This window comes from Podarcis bocagei (assembly GCF_964188305.1).
Source record: "Podarcis bocagei genome assembly, chromosome: 1".
Lineage (NCBI taxonomy): Eukaryota > Metazoa > Chordata > Lepidosauria > Squamata > Lacertidae > Podarcis > Podarcis bocagei.
In genome coordinates, this window is record NC_138125.1 from 18,494,400 (window position 1) to 18,511,337 (window position 16,938).

General features: G+C 45.1%; 2 protein-coding genes across 5 annotated transcripts in view; one reads left to right on the top strand and one right to left on the bottom strand.

Annotated features, from left to right (window-relative positions):
• LOC308586418 (cholesterol 24-hydroxylase-like) overlaps positions 1-10,643 on the top strand; it is a 44,859-nt gene extending 34,216 nt beyond the window's left edge. The window contains exons 15-16 of one of the 4 annotated variants that reach the window (XR_014007851.1): positions 143-1,270; positions 9,673-10,643. Coding sequence is in view for 3 of the 4 variants with exons in the window: in XM_081193067.1 (XP_081049193.1) it covers positions 143-310 (168 nt within the window). In the remaining variant the exon portion in view is untranslated. Of the gene's footprint in view, positions 1-142; positions 1,294-9,672 lie in introns of those variants that run through there. The other 3 variants (XM_081193067.1, XM_081193066.1, XM_081193068.1) reach the window with 3 other exon arrangements.
• Positions 10,262-16,938, bottom strand: part of HHIPL1 (HHIP like 1) — a 44,948-nt gene continuing 38,271 nt past the window's right edge. Inside the window, exons 7-9 of the mRNA XM_081191931.1 lie at positions 14,658-14,739; positions 14,382-14,464; positions 10,262-12,230 (exon numbers count right to left, since the gene is read on the bottom strand). Of these exons, the coding sequence (XP_081048057.1) occupies positions 11,608-12,230; positions 14,382-14,464; positions 14,658-14,739 (788 nt within the window). The 3' untranslated portion in view covers positions 10,262-11,607. The remainder of the gene's footprint in view (positions 12,231-14,381; positions 14,465-14,657; positions 14,740-16,938) is intronic.

Sequence of the window (16,938 nt, forward strand, 5' to 3'; positions counted from 1 at the left end):
TTATTGACCACCTGGGGAGAAGGGTTTTTGAAGGGACCCCATGAATGTCATGCAGAGTCACTTGGAAGGACAGGATGAAAATGCAACAAAATTAAACACACTGAGCTCACTATTCTATTTTGGTTTTGTTTGCTTATAACAGATGGAGGCTAAAGTGGTGATGGCCAAGTTCCTGCAGCGGTTTGAATTCCAGCTGGTCCCACCTCAGAGCTTTAAGATTCAGGACACAGGAACACTGATGCCATTGGATGGTGTGGTGTGTCGGCTGAAGCCACGCCGTCAGATGGGCGGGGATGGAAATACTTATTAGAACGTGTTTAAAAGTGCACTTTATACATGGAGAGAATAATTGGATGCACTCTTCCCACCTTGGATCAAATCAGGTGTCATAAGAAAGCTGCAGGGATAGTGCAGGATAGTGCGCACCCAGGAAATGACAATAAAGATTATCGTATCGTATCGAGAACAGACATCCCCCCAACCCCTGTGGGTCAGGCTGCCCTCCAGTCATTCTTTTATGTAAAGCTTTTATGTAAAGCAGTATCATTGGTTCACATGGTTTGAAATCAAAGGTGTGGGGCTTTGCGAGTGCCGCCAATCAGTTGATCTAGTGCTTGCCAAGAGCACAAAGCTTTGTAGATGCCAATGATCTTCTTGGACCCCCTCATCTCTAAAAATCTAAGACACCACAATAACTATTGCAGAGCACTTTACAAGCTGCAGCCAGATTCCTAGTCATTTTTGCACTTTTTTGTATTCATATAAAATTAGCCGAGAGCACTTTTTAAGTTGATGGGTAGTGGTGGTTTTCCTTTGGCCGCAGATCACCTTCTGCTGTAAACTTTTCAGAGCTTAGCAACTGTGTGAAAAGCAGAAGGTGGCAACTTCAGAGGTATTCGCTCCTGTGTGAAAATGAGGAATGTTTCTGAGAAGATGGCGCTATTGTGTTATACAAAAACAAAGAATGCATACTTCTTTTCCTGTAGGATTAGGGTTGGGATTGTTAGGTGATAACGCTGAGGCCTGGTGCCTCCCCGCAAGGCAGCGTTGTCTGCGATTCTTCACTCCGGTCTCCCGTCACGCTGATGTGGTCCATATCCAGAGACATGAGCACACAATGAGCAGAGTTCAAAACTCCTCAGCTGTGAGGAGTAACATCTAAGCCTAATGTATTCCAAATTAAATCAAACTGAACAGAACAAAGAAAACATGGCCTCTCTCTCTGTCTTTATTCCCCGGAGGTAAAGGTAAAGGGACCCCTGACCATTAGGTCCAGTCGTGACACACTCTTTGCGGCGCTCATCTCGCTTTATTGGCCGAGGGAGCCGATGTACAGCTTCCAGGTCATGTGGCCAGCATGACTAAGCATGCAGCGCACGGAAACGCTGTTTACCTTCCCGCCACAGTGGTACCTATTTATCTACTTTCACTTTGACGTGCTTTCAGACTGCTAGGTTGGCAGGAGCAGGGACCGAGCAACGGGAGCATACCCTGTCATGGGGATTCGAACCACCAACCTTCTGATTGGCAAGTCCTAGGCTCTGTGGTTTAACCCACAGCGCCACCCACGTCCCTTCTTCCTTGGAGAGAGAACTGCAAATCAATACAGAGCGGAAACAGCGTATCTCAATTTCCTCTCACAAGACTCCCAAAATCAGTGCTGGAATGTAAACAGACATGTGACATGTAACAATCCCACACACATACCTGCAGCTCGTGAGGAATGAAATTCTCAACATGGATTCCCCTAACAAGCTCCATCAGGAGAAGCCCCTCACAAGGACATGCACTTAAGAAATGGGTGCCCCCAAATTGGTTCTGCAGGTGCTTGGAGCGAACCCCAAGAATAGGGAGGAGGACTCCATGTGCCAAGCTGAAATGCTTGCACAGATGGAGCATTGCACAGATGGCGCAAGCGTTTCATTTCCTCCGTTTTTTCTCCTATGCAAAATTTAATCAGTTAACCAACCCCCATCCACGTGATTGGGTGATTCTGGTTTGTTAAATGGGACGCTGTAACCAGGTTTTACAATACCCAACTGTTTCCCATCTGAGAAAAGGGAGCAAGCAGTGAGACCAAGCCACTGCCGGACTAGTCTTTTCCCATTAAATCAGGGGTGGACACCCTTTGGCTCTCCTGATTCTTGTTGGACTTCAGGCTCCCATCATCCCTGCCTACTGGCCATGCCAGCCGGGGCTGATAGTAGTTGGAGTTCACAACAACATCTGGAGGAGCACAGGCTAGCCACCAATGCACTAAAAAAAGTCTGGAAACTTTCCTTGCAGCCTGTGAGTCTCCCTAACACTGAGAGAAGTTGTTTCTACAACTGCATACAGTGGGCCAGTGTGATTATGCCAATGTGTTTTGCATATCTTGTTCTACTTAGCTTCCAAGAAAATACTTTCCTGCAATCTCTTGGCACTACTTCCTATTCCCAGATGGACAGCTGAGGCTCGGCCATGCTTCTTCCTTGCAATTCTAAAATATAGACATGCTTTTACCCTTGCAAGATTGAATATACTGTCTTTGGCTGTACTTGAGGGATGATTCCAACAACTCCTACATGAAAAACGCTTATGTCCCTGTGGGAGATGGCAGGACCGAATCAGTGGCTCATGCCCTTCTGGCTTGCACTAAAAAGACTTGAGGAATGAGGTTATCGCCCCTCTTTTATTGTCCATTCCGGGTTGCCCAACTACTGCCACTGTGTCCTTTCTCTTGGCAGATCAAGATGAGCAGGTGACAGCAAAGGTTGCAAGGTTTTCAGCCGGGGCAATTAGAATAAGATCCACTATTTGACTGTTGATTCAAAACACTAAGATGTATTTTATACAATTTACTTTTTAATCTTTATTCTTTATATATTGTATTGTTGTTTTACTGCTATGGCCGGTGGCTGATGCAAATAAAGATTCATTCATTCCATGCTTAGAAAGCATGGAACGGAGTGGTTTTCTGTTTCATCCATGCTTTCTAGACAAAGGTCCAAGAAATTTCCTCCTTGCTCCCACTCCTTTGCAAGGGGAAAAACCCACTCTTTAGTGATAGATTGGAACAAATGGCAATCTGGGGGGGAATCTGAGCTGAACTGGGATAGCTCAGGCAGTAGAACACAAGACTCTGAATATCAGGGTTGTGGGTTTGAGCCCCATGTTGGACAAAATATTCCTACACTGCAGGGGGTTGGACTAGATGACCCTCGTGGTCCCTAACAACTGTATGATTTTATGGTTCGAATTGCTGTTTGCTGTAATGGAGTTTTAAAGGGTGTTTACTCTGAGGGGTGGAGGGAAGCAGCAGGACGATAAGTGTGGATGAACCCCAAATATTTGAACCGAGTCACTCATTCAGTTCAGAAGCAGCATGGGTTGCATTGAATTGTATAATGAACTTAGTATAATAAATGATTCTTAGTATAATAAAAGTCTAAATGAGGCTGTGTACATTGATTTTTGGGCTTGGCAGATATAAACGGACTAAAAAAGATAGAGCTGGGTTCGAAAGATGTAGAATCTGTGGAAGCATAATTAAAGAACTTTGCAAGGTTTTTAACAAATTGTATTCAAAAGGTTTGAAAAGGGTTCAATGCTTCAAGAGAAGTGCAGAGAGCAAGAGATGGTGTAATTTGGTTTTGGCGATTGCATAAATGTTACAAAAAGGAACTGGAGATTCAAAGTTAGGTTTGCAAGAGAACGGCAGCCACGGAAATGCAGTGAAAACAGAGATTGCGCAAGTTGATTTGAAAGAACTGATGTGCAAATGTTGAAAAGAAATAAGCAGTGGAATTTGAGTTGAGGAAAGAGTGAGACTAAGGAAGTGGAGCTGAAAAGAATAAAGATTAAAAAATGGATCTGAAAGAAGTGGTGGATTTAAAAGAAGGGAAACTGAAAGGAGATTCAATAAGTAGTAGAAATTATATGAAATGGAGAAAAATACTGATATAAGCTGAGAAAGCACTCAATATACTGGGCTGGATCCAGAGACTTTTGCCCAAAGAACTTCCTACTCAGAAAAGCAACATATCCTTTCAAAATGTGAAATGTGTGAAAAACTTTAAACATGAAACTTTTTTGGTAGTCTAATGTTAGGTCACAACTACTTTGTTGTTGTTTAGTCATTTAGTTGTGTCTGACACTTCATGACCCCATGGACCAGAGCACGCCAGGCACTCCAGTCTTCCACTGCCTCTCACAGTTTAGTCAAACTCATGTTTGAAGCTTCGAGAACACTGTCCAACCATCTCGTCCTCTGTCTTCCCCTTCTCCTTGTGCCCTCAATTTTCCCCAACAACAGGGTCTTTTCCAGGGAGTCTTCTCTTCTCGTGAGGTGGCCAAAGTATTGGAGCCTCATCTTCAGGATCTATCCTTCCAGTGAGCACTCAGGGCTGATTTCCTTCAGAATGGATAGGTTTGATGACCTTGCAGTCCATGGGACTCTCAAGAGTCTCCTCCAGCACCATAATTCAAAAGCATCAATTCTTCGGCGATCAGCCTTCTTTATGGTCCAGCTTTCACTTCCATACATCACTACTGGGAAAACCATAGCTTTAACTATATGGACCTTTGTTGGCAAGGTGATGTTTTTTAAGATGCTGTCTAGGTTTGTCATTGCATTTCTCCCAAGAAGCAGGCGTCTTTTAATTTTGTGACTGCTGTCACCATCTGCAGTGATCATGGAGCCCAAGAAAGTAAAATCTCTTACTGCCTCCTCTCACTACACGATACCTTTAAAACACATGGCTTCTCCCAAAGAATCCCAGGGACTATAGTTTATCCCTCACAAAACTACAATTCCAGGCACCCTTAACAAACTACAATTCCCAGGATTCTGTGGGGGAAGCTGTGCACCCTAAATGCATGGTATTGCCTGTGACCTGAGCCTTTAATATTATGCAGGAAACTTGGTTAGTTTTTGCAGCAACAGGTTTCCAGAACTGCTTGGCTGACATTTAGCACAGTAATACTGGTTTGCCATCTAGTGGTTGTCTGGATTTATTTTTTTTAGGGCCTCAAAGCAACATGAAAATATCTCATCGTTTCAGTGAAAATGTTTATAAAGGAACCCTGGAGGAAAAGATTCTGCGAGAAGGAAGGTGGGGTTTGGGCAGATGTTAACAATACTTTTCACATATTTGGTGAGGTGAAACTTCTCACTAAATAAATGAATGAATGAATGAATGAATGAATGAACCTTGAACACACTCATTACAGTGGTACCTCAGGTTAAGAACTTAATTCATTCTGGAGGTCTGTTCTTAACCTGAAACTGTTCTTAACCTGAGGTACCACTTTAGCTAATAAGGCCTCCTGCTGCCGCCGCATGATTTCTGCTCTCATCCTGAAGCAAAGTTCTTAACCCGAGGTACTATTTCTGGGTTAGTCTGTAACCTGGAGCGTCTGTAACCTGAGGTACCACAAATCAGGGGTAGCCAAACTGGTAATCACCAAATGTTGCTGGACTCCAGTTCCCATGGCCAGCAGACAAGGAGTTGACCAGTAACATCTGACAGGCACTCTGCTGGTTATCTGTGAGGCAAAGGCTAGTAGAATTTCATAGGAGTGGGGGAGACAATGCTTTCTCCGATCTTTAAAATACATTATTGAGGTCATTAAGGAGTGGGTGCCAGAAGCAAGTCAGCAATAATTCGCACAGCTTCAGTGAATTTAACTCTCTTCAAAAAAAACAAGACAGCCCAGGAGACCAGGCCTAGTGAGCACATCATCTCTTCCCAATAGAACTTGCCCCTATGAAGCAGTTGTGGGGGCTGAAGGTCCCTGTCTTCCCACAGCCCCCTAAGGCTCCTCCTCCAGTTCCTTCCCAAGCAATCTGAGACGGTGTCATCTTGTCTGTCTCTGCTTGGCCCTCTTCATACCTCTTTGGATTCTGGAAGACCTGGGGAGAGGGGGTCTGGCTGCAGCAGGAGGGGGAGACTCCCTAGCTTCTTCAGCAGCTCTGCCTCTTGGCCTCCCTCCTCATCTTCCACTTCTGCCTGCGATTCTGGGCTGCTCTCTGCCCCAGCCTCTTCCTGCTCACTAAACCCTGTTGCCTCTTCACATTCTGACATCACCTTCTCCCGGTCTGCTCCCTCTGACCACTCATCATCGTCCCACCACCATTCCCTGGGCTCTGAGCCATCTTCCTTTGGGAGTTCACCAGCTTATGCCTCCCACCATTCGCCTGCTTCCAGCCAGCCCATAATGTATGAGCAGGATGTTAGTTTTGTTAGGATATTTCCGTTCCACCTTAAAAGGGAGCAGGCTTTGGGAGTCACAGAGTCTGCGCATGTCCTGTTCACAGGATGTTTATGCTTGATGTTTCCTTTCGATTTCGTCAGTTGGCCAGAGATGCTGACACAGAACGGTCATGTTTTCTTTTGTTCTGTTCTACGCTAAATAAAGTCTGTAAATTATACTCTTCTGCGGTGCAAGCTTTCTGCTGTGTTTCTGCTGATAAACAGTGTGCACAAGCCTGGAATGTGGGAATCTATTTCTAAGGCTTCGTGCCGCTAACTGCTGGATCTGCCTGTCTACGGGAGATCGATGGACGTCCGACAGCCGGCTTGGGCCATGATGGACTATATCTCCCTGGCTGTTTCCCAACAAGTTTCTGTTTGCCACTGTGCAGTGCTTTGGAGTCACAAGACTCTGTTTTGCATTCCACACATTCCAGACTGTTGGAAGTCTCACGGGAGACGGATGTGATGTTTACTGGTTTCCTGTTCCTTTGTGTTCAGTTGCTCTCTGCTTTCACAGAGAGAGGACGTATTTCTTTTCTGTCTGTGTAGCTTAGTAATAAAACCCTTTAGCCATGTAGCTCATACCATCTCGTCCTTCTGCATGCTGCTTTGAAACTCCGCGTAATGGGGAATGTGCCTGGAACCTTATCAGAGGCTCAGGTCGTTAATCACGTTGGAGGTGATTCCGGAGGAGCTCGGTCGAACGCAGGTTCCAACACAGAAATGGGGTACAGGAGGGCTGTCTTTCCAAATGTGTCCCTGTCCCATTGCTCCAAACCAACAAATAGTGTTCAGGTTCTGAGGACAAATTAATGACCCCCCTCAAGCCAGAGGCTGCTCCTTCCTCACGGAGGGCTTTTGATCTGGAGGCATTTAGATACATATTGCCTCGGAGCTTCTTTCAGAAAGGGGAAGTCATGTTTTGGTCCACCCCCACCTCAAAAAGAATACTGTCGAGTTGGAAAAAGGTTCAGAAAAGAACCTTTCTGTTACTAATTAGTACAAGGATTTGTTGCAATTATGTGTGTGCACAGTCTTAAGATTGCAATACTAAAGACACAGGACAAAAAAAGTTCTCTTGAGCGCAGTGCAACTTGCTTCTGAGTAGAAATGTATAGAATTGCACTGCAAAGGAAGTGTCCACCTGAATCATAGCCGAAGGGGAGCCATCATTTTGCCACATAGGGGAAACGATCCTTTCAGACGCTGTGTATTGGGAGGGGAATTCTACAACCCTGGGAAAGGAAAGGAAAATATTTTGATCCTTACATAACCCCCCCCCCTTTTTCTCTTCTTCTTCCAACATTCAACACAGCAGAAAATGGCACAAACATCATTACCTTTAATCATATTACTTCTGGGTCTATGCAATCCAGGAAATGTGAAGCTTCAGGCCAACCTGGCCTTGACTCGATGTTTTGACGTCCTGGTTTCCTTCTTCCGCATGATGCATTAAAAACATACTGGCCTTGACAGTCCTTAGTCTGGATTTCCTGACGGTTTTCTCAGACTGAGTCATGTCTCGTGGGTTCTTTATCTACTTCCCTGCGACTCGTGGTGTTTTAGTTTTCTAGTTAAGAGCGCAATAAAAATGATTGGATGAAAGACTGAATGTGTTTGGGATGCACGGATTCAGGTTTACAAGGGGGAAAGTCAGGCTGCCCCAGATTTGATTACTGTCCCAGCCCAGCTCCCCCGTGCCAAGGGGCTGCCAGGCCTCACAGTGCCACTGCTGCTACATCACTCAATTTAAAAAGCACCAACTTCTAAAACAACCAGAATGTGATGGGCTCAAACAGGTTTTTATCTTATTAACAGGTTGCTGGAATTGGGGGGGGGGGGTGCAAAACCTGAAAGGAGAAGAGAACACATCCAGATGGTTTCTTGCACGGTGAGGGCACGACAGTTGCTGCAGTAGACACACCTATGAATCAAGGTGTTGCATTACTTGCAAAGTCAGACATCTAAAGGCATCTGAAGGTAGCCCTGCTTAGGGAAGCTTTTAATGTTTAATAGGTTATTGTATTTTAATATTCTGTTGGAAGTCGCCCAGAGTGGCTGGGGAAACCCAGCAAGATGGGCGAGGTATAAATAATAAATTATTATTATTATTATTATTATTAGTCAGGTATATATAGTTATAAAGAGAGCAGCACAGCTGGAAGCCTGCCAAGCAACTTGCTAAACAGCACTGAGCCAATAAGATATGTGTGGCTATGATCAGTGTTGGATTTACGTATAAGCTAAACAAGCTATAGTTTAGGGCCCCACTCTCTTAGGGGCCCCCAAAATTGTAAAGGGGGGAAAAACTGGATGTACATTTCCAAAATATAAAAAACAAATAAAATAAAACCTTCATACAGCACCAGTGTTTTGTGGGCTCCTATTTGTTATGTGCAAATGGCTTTAGATACCTATTAGGTCCATAAATTACCATATATAGCATCTATTCAGCGACATTTGTTGTTGACAAAGGACAGCTTCATTACCTTCAGTAGCTTAGGGCCTCATCAAACCTAAATCCGGGGCCCTGGCTATGATTACATACAAACATGCTCAACAAATGCAATAAAACCCACTCACTATTGGTGCTGCGATTGCCATTTCTTTTACATGGAAGCACCTTCAATAGCAGTCACTTTGGAGTAGGCATGATTAAAACTGTCGTCACATTGCGTGCTGTTGCAATCCTGTCTGGTCCATGGGCCAAATTTGGTGCGCTAGCCCCCCCCCCATTTTTCTTGTGAGGCTGTTTCCCCCAAACCACACATTTTCCCCATAACAGATCTACCTGAGGGAGAGATGGTCAGGTAGCCAGATTAGCTGCTTGTGCAGCCAGTCCCTGCAGAAAGCAGAATAGGGACCTCCATCTTGCTTGATCACCATCTCCCCTCACCAGTACAGGCCAACCTTTGGCAGTGGGGTGGTGGAACCCACTTGCCAATCACCCCATCACATCATTGTCAGGTGACTGACAGGTGGGTGGTCCCAAAAGATCCCTAACTCCTGCTATGCAGGTCGACTTAAGAGGTAAGCCCCACTCACCTCAGTGGGCACTATTCTCAGGTAAGTGTGTATCGGACATTGTTTTCTCCGCCACTGACAAGTCCCACCTTTCATTTATATGAAAAGTTTCTCATAGCTGTTGAGATAATCTTTAAATTGCGTAGGCAATGTTTCGAAGGCCAATAATAAGAATTAAACAGACACACACCTTTTTTAAAATAAGCGACAATTGTAAATATTAAAAGACCATCTCCAGATTTTCTGAATTGCAATTTTGAGAGAGGAAAACAAAAACACAGAGGAATACAATTTTCTGCATACCAGCTACCTGGAAACATGAGCTGGTGAAGTGTTAACTGAACTGTTCATCACAAGCAATGCTATGGCTTCTTGCATATTAGCTAAAGGTAAAGGGACCCCTGATCATTAGGTCCAGTCATGGACAACTCTGGGGTTGCGGCGCTCATCTTGCTTTATTGGCCGAGGGAGCCGGCGTACAGCTTCCGGGTCATGTGGCCAGCATGACTAAGCTGCTTCTGTTGAACCAGAGCAGCGCACGGAAACGCCCTTTACCTTCCCATTTATTACCTTACCTATTTATCTACTTGCACTTTGATGTGCTTTCGAACTGCTAGGTTGGCAGGAGCAGGGACTGAGCAATGGGAGCTCACCCCGTTGTGGGGATTCGAACCGCCGACCTTCTGATCAACAGGCCCAAGGCTCTGTGGTTTAACCCACACCCTGCTGTTTATAATGTTTACCATCAGTTACCTTGGGTTATAAGACCTTGGATCCACATTAACAGTCATGCATCTTTCAAGCACTTAAGAATTTCTGAGCTTGGGTGGGATATTCTCCATGATGTTTCAGTTATTTCTTTGTAAAACGTGGACCACAGAATATAAATCCTTACATCAAAGAATAATATTAAATCACCATGAGATGTTTGCCACGTGATCTTATTTTTAATCCAGCTTTCCAACACAATCGTTCTCTTATTTACAATGGAAACCTTAAAAAAAAAAAAAACAGAAACGAATGCTGGCTAGTTATATATTACTTCCATTTGTAAAATGGCAAGCTTTCACTGACCACAGATGTGGTCAGTTTAGAGACTGATGTACTGCTTTTGTACATCTGGTATACACATAATTGGCTAGATCCAGACTTTATTCATGATTAAGCGGTTGAAATCAATGGGTGATGCCTAACTTAAATCTCATTGACTTCAATGAGTCTACTCTATGGAAGTGTAAGTGGAGAGTGAATGGGAACTGATAGCTGGGGAATATGATGCTCTGTTAGGTGAAGTCAGAGAGAACTGCTTCCAGATGGGGGCTTAATATTGTAAACATGTTGTTCAGGTAGTGCAAACAGTTTTCTGGCATCAGTCTCACCCCCCACCCCGAATTTATCATAAAGGTAAAGGTAAAGGGGCCCCTGACCATTAGGTCCAGTCGTGACCGACTCTGGGGTTGCAGCGCTCATCTCGCTTTATTGTCCAAGGGAGCCGGCGTACAGCTTCTGGGTCATGTGGCCAGCATGACTAAGCCGCTTCTGGCGAACCAGAGCAGCGCACGGAAATGCCGTTTACCTTCCCGCTGGAGCGGTACCTATTTATCAACTTGCACTTTGACGTGCTTTTGAACTGCTAGGTTGGCAGGAGCAGGGACCGAGCAACAGGAGCTCACCCCGTCGCGGGGATTCAAACCGCCAACCTTCTGATCGGCAACTCCTAGGCTCTGTGGTTTAACCCACAGCGCCACCCGCATAAATATGAATTTATCATATTTTTCACCAAAAGGGTAATCCAGACTGAATGCAGAGGAAAGGTGGACTGGCATTTTGAGGCCAATGACATAGTGCAGGGAAAAGCTTGCATGCCTTAGAAACACCCACCCCATGATAAACACTAGTCTGAAAGAGATAGGGATATGGTGTCAAATTTTTGTTAGGGAGAAGCAGCCAAAATTGTTGAGCTTTTTTTGGGGGGGGGGGCAGAGAGCCATCTGAGTTAAGGGTGCCGAGAGCAATTGAGGAAAACCCTTTTCATCTTGCAGAGCTATATTTTCCAGAGTGGTTTTAATGAGCAATCCCTGTTCCCAGAGAATTCTGGGAAATGCAGCTCTCTGTAAGGAACAGAGGTCTTCTAGCAGCACTCAGTCCCCACGAATCTATGCAGGAAGCCTCGATGGTTCAAAGTGCTACGACACTGATTTAAATATCTAGTGTGGATGGGGCCGTAAGTCTGGATCTAGCCATTAGGATTTCTAAACCAAGGTGTGTTAATTACTCATTAATGGTGTGGGTTTGCTTGTTTATTTGACACAACAAGACTTGGTACCATCCTGTGATTCCACTCTCCCTACTGTTCAGTCTCGAAAACGTCTTCGTGACTACATATGACTCCCGCGTCTTCTTTGTGGGAGCAATTGTGCCTCCCAATGTTTGCGTGGGAGCATTCCAGGAGAGTCTTCTCACGCCCTGTGCACTGGACGTCATCAAGGAGAATGGGAAGCGAGTGCCCCTCCCCGAATGCCGCTTTCTTAGTTGCCCTGATCACAAAGGCAAAGCCCAACTGGCGGCACACGACCGCGGCTGCCTTCGAGTTCCACAAGTCGTCGCACACGGTGCCCCATTCTCCATTGATAAAAATCTCAACCCTTCCCCGATCTTTCCCCTTCGCGTTGCCGTCCATTATCCGGACTGCACCATTCCGTGGCTCCAGGGGAGCACTGGTGGGCTTCTTCCTCCTCCTCTGGCCTCTTCTTCCACCAGCCCTTCCTCCCTTCCTGGGCTTTGGGGCTCTTGTTCTCGGTGCTGCCGTCGTCATCTGCACTCTGTTCTGGTTTCTCATGAGGGTCAGGAGTTGCTCCAGCCAATCTGGAGTTGTCGCTCGAGGAGGTGCTGCAGTTGCTCTGCTCCTGGTTGGAGCTCTAGTCGTGGCTCTTAGCTTAGGGCGCTGCGTTGGCTTTTTAATTATAAGCTCTAGAGTGCAAAAACAGAGATATGGGTCAGCATTTTAAACAGACCCCTGAAGACCCTGGGTCCAGAAAGCATCCTCTGCATCACTGTTAGGAACAAGCCAGGAATTGCCTGGAATATTCAGGACCCAGGAGATTCAGATCTTCTGAATATTGAGCGTTCATCCCGATTTTACATGGGTTAGTTTGTACCGTGGTATTTTATGTATTGGGGGCCGCCAGGACAAGACAGTGGTACCTCGGGTTAAGAACTTAATTCGTTCCAGAGGTTCATTCTTAACCTGAAACTGTTCTTAACCCAAAGCACCACTTTAGCTAATGGGGCCTCCTGCTGCTGCTGAGCCGCTGGAGCACGATTTCTGTTCTCATCCTGAAGCAAAGTTCTTAACCTGAGGTACTATTTCTGGGTTAGTGGAGTCTGTAACCTGAAGCGTCTGTAACCTGAAGCGTCTGTAACCCGAGGTACCACTGTATAACACCAGTCCTAAAGGATCTTCACTGGCTCCCAGTACATTTTCGAGCACAATTCCAAGTGTTGGCACTGACCTTTAAAGCCCTACACCCATTCACAGAAATTGGGTTCTTATTGGATAAAGGCGTGGAACAACACTGCAGGAGAGCTGGGGTGGCCTGCAATGGCACAGGGGCAGGGGCCCAACCAGTTCTATGATTCTATGGAGCCTGGAGCCAGCTTCTAACAGGATCGTATTTGCTAGGCTGCAACTGCTCCCCTTTACCGAACTGCCACGCTTGCCACAGGAAAACCCACATGGCTAGCTTGGAGGATGCGCCAATGGCATTACTGCGCCAACACCGCAAGCGGAAATGCAGGCACATGTTTCTGCGGGCTGGGATATTTCTCTCTCAAGATTTCACCGTGAACCAGTTCAGTACACCGCCTGCCATCTACCCGCTCTTCAGAAAGCATCTCAAACGCATTGTTCCTTTCCTTTTTGCTGTACCCTTCATTACTTCTTCAGATTGGCTCGTTACAGCCTGTGGGAGAGCCAGCTTGCCTAATATGCCAGATATGCTCATCCATTGGTGGCTGAAAATATCGAGCATTCAGAGCCTATTCTCTTCCGTAATTGGAATGTGAATAAAGGGAGAAGAGTTGCTAAGGGCAACCCATGACACATTCTGCGCAAGGGGACGACGTCGAACCTTTTCCTTTTCAGTTCTTAATGAGAAAGGCAGCAGGAAGAAGACCTATTTCCTTTTACCATTACAGGTTCCAAAAGCTACTGAGCTGTTTTCTCCCTGCTATTTTTCCCCCATTCATCAGCCTCAAGATCTAAAGAAACAGTCTTCAAAGGGTGTTCAGTGTTCATGCCACAGTTGCAAAGAGCCTATGGGAATCTCCTTGATTCGAGCAGCATATTTTTTACATGACTTTCACAACTATTAGAGTGATGTTTCCTCTAAGAGAAAAGACCCACTTCTGCTTCGTACTACAGAATATGTAGACTGAAGAACTTTTTACTGGTCATAACATGGATGAGTATTTTATCCACAAAATGAGAATGTCTGTGCAATTCTTCTATAAATTGCCTTTTGCCTTGTTGAGACTAGCACTTCACAAGAAGCTTCAGAGTAAAACTTCCTGTATGTTTTAAATTATGGTTGCAAATTTTTCAGTGGTAATTTTATTGTAATTATATTATGAATATAAATAAATATAAATAAAACATTTTAGTGCAAAGGCATCACTTTTTGCAAATGAAAGAGATTTTGACCTTGGAAGGCTTGCAGTAAATGAAAACGTCGGCAACGCACCCTAGGAAGTTTTGAAAGGACATTCATTGTTTTGTTTGCACTACAAATGCAGAATGAGCAAACAAAATTCAAACACCAGCAAAGAGGGCCAAGGCAGCCATTTTTATTTGTGAGAATGGAGCTCAACTTGCCATTTGAATGGTCAGTTTTCTTGCATGCAGCCATGCTCGCTTCCTACTTGAAACTACAAGCTTGAATGAAATAGAATTTATTTTTGTTTTATGTTCTAAACTCTGCATCCAGTTTCCTGGCTTGTAGCCTCCATCAGCCCCCCCTTGAAACCAGAAGCGTTCATTAAAAATTCTTGTGCGAACCAGAACTTTGCCCCTCAAAAATCCCCAATGTAAATATTCATAAATAAAATATATGCGGCACTCACTTTCCTTTGGAACAAACTTTGTGAGCTTGCCTTTCACTTTCACTGGTAGAGGCTCAACGCGGCATTTCCCAGGCGGTGCTCTCCTGATAAAAATAGGAAACAAAAAAGAGATTATTATAATGAAGCCTAGCCCTCCTCCCCCTTATCCCCCAGTGAAATGTTAATGGTTGTGAGAAAAATAAAGACTACAGAACAAAAAATGAAGCCCTAAGACTTGAGTTTTTTCTTTCATATCAGAGAATAAACATTTTGGAGCCAAAACGCAATGTGTCTTACCGTGATGTGTCAACCATTTTGTAAACTACACCATTGGGAGCGGTGGCACTCGGGACTCCGGTTGACATAAAATAAAGTTCTCCTTCATGAAAAGAAAAAAAACAAAAGAAGGCGGCATGAATCTTTCACATGTATCCTGGGTGCTCCACCGAGCAGTTTACTATCACAAAGCTAAGTAGCACAATGAAGTTTGTCAGCAGCAAACTCCAAAACCAATGCATGGGGATTTCTTATGCATTCTCCAGATTGTCAATTTGATTTAAGTAAATGAAGACTTGTGTCATGATCTGGGAACTAGAGACCTTTTCAGTGGTGGCCTCGTATCTGTGGAATTCACTCCCAAGGGAGGGAAGTGTGAGACCCGCCCCCCTGCTCCACTTTACTGGATTTTTTTTAACCAGTTCAGTTCAGCATAGCAAGAGAGTTCCCCTTCATGTATGTTGAAACTACTACCTTATTTTCAGATAGCCTTGTTTTGCTTCCAGGCATAGGTAAAGGTAAAGGGACCCCTGACCATTAGGTCCAGTTGTTGACGACTCTGGGGTTGCGGCGCTCATCTTGCTTTATTGGCTGAGGGAGCCGGCGTACAGCTTCCGGGTCATGTGGCCAGCACGACTAAGCCACTTCTGGCGAACCAGAGCAGCGCATGGAAACGCCGTTTACCTTCCCACCGGAGCAGTACCTATTTATCTACTTGCACTTTGGTGTGCTTTCGAACTGCTAGGTTGGCAGGAGCTGGGTCCGAGCAACGGGATCTCACCCCGTCACGGGGATTCGAACCGTCGACCTTCTGATTGGCAAGCCACCTGCGTCCCGTTGTTTTGCTTCCAACCTGATACCAAACGGGTGGTTTCATGTCTATTGTTGTACTGCACACCTCATACAGCTCCTAAGCTCCAACTCTCTACCTTGAGACTCTCATTCCTTAAAACAACATCCATTTAATGGCTATTTCAGTGCTATCCCGTTTTTAAAAACGAATGGTCCATCTAGTTGTTCTCCATCATCTGTTTGCAGCAAGTGCCATCTATTTGAGTGCCCAGAACCACCACCAGCCCTCAGTATAGCTCAGGGATCTTGGCAAAGAGTCACAATTGCAGACGTCAAGAAACTTCGGTTTACAGTTGCTGGGAGCCAAAACTCGTAAACTGCAAAATTGTGGATGCTGCTGCTTAGCAACAATGCTCAACACTGATGGGCTGACGCTTTTGCCTGCATGTGCTATGGATTGTAAAATGAATTTTCTCTTATAAACCCGTCTTGAGCGAATCATGCTGTAGATCTAATCAACAGAACTGCCCAAGGGAGCGTCACTATCTCAAAGGTCCTTCCTCTCGTCCCTGAAGCCTCCAAATCCACGGACCAAGGAATCATCCACATAACTGAGCACCCTCGGTTTCATTTGTCATATAGAAACTCCGACGGTGGCTATTATCATTAGTTTCCAATTTCGACAACTGAAAGCTTATCTTTTTCAAGAGTTAGCCTTAACCAATGAAACTGATTGAGGGTTGATTTGGGATCACGCTTCTTCATGAAATGCACAAGTAATTTATGGAATTCATTATTGCAAGATGTGCTGATAGACTTTTTAAAAAAAAGAAATGAAAAAGAAAACCCACAATAATTAGATAGATTCATGGAGAATAGAAACAGGGGCTAGCTAGGATGAGCTGAAATGGAACTTTCATGACTTAGGGCATCCCAGGGGCCAAAGGACAGGGAAGTTCTTCCCCTCCAACTGCAGAAAGGGAGGCAGAGGGAGGGATCCAGAGATACAAGCAATCCTGTTGCGGGGTAGAGAAACCTCTGCTGCCATTACCACTTCACTGTCACTGCTCCAATGGAAAAAAATATGTCATCCCAGGGTGGGTGGAAAACCTGCAAAAAGAACTGTAGAAGAAAACACCATCCAAATGAAGAGGATGGAGGAGAAACATAGGCACCTGACATGGCAGAAGCTCTCCAGGGGTATGAGAAGGAGCCTTTCCAAGCCTTGCCTGGAGAATGACAAGGACTGTACCTGGGCAAAGCATGTGCTCTGCAACTCAACTGTGGTCCCTGCCCAAATCATAATGGTGTGTTGCCAAACTGTCTTAGCAGTGAATACGTCTTACAGGAGAAAGGCGATGGAGTGGAAAGAATAAAAGCTTGACGGATCAATGGCACACAGTTGCAGCGGACCTAAGGTGGGCTGAGGAAGAAGGCTTTGGAACAAAGAATCTGGCAACCAAGGAATGAAGAATTACGTTTGTCCAAAGAGAAGACGAAGAAGAGTTTG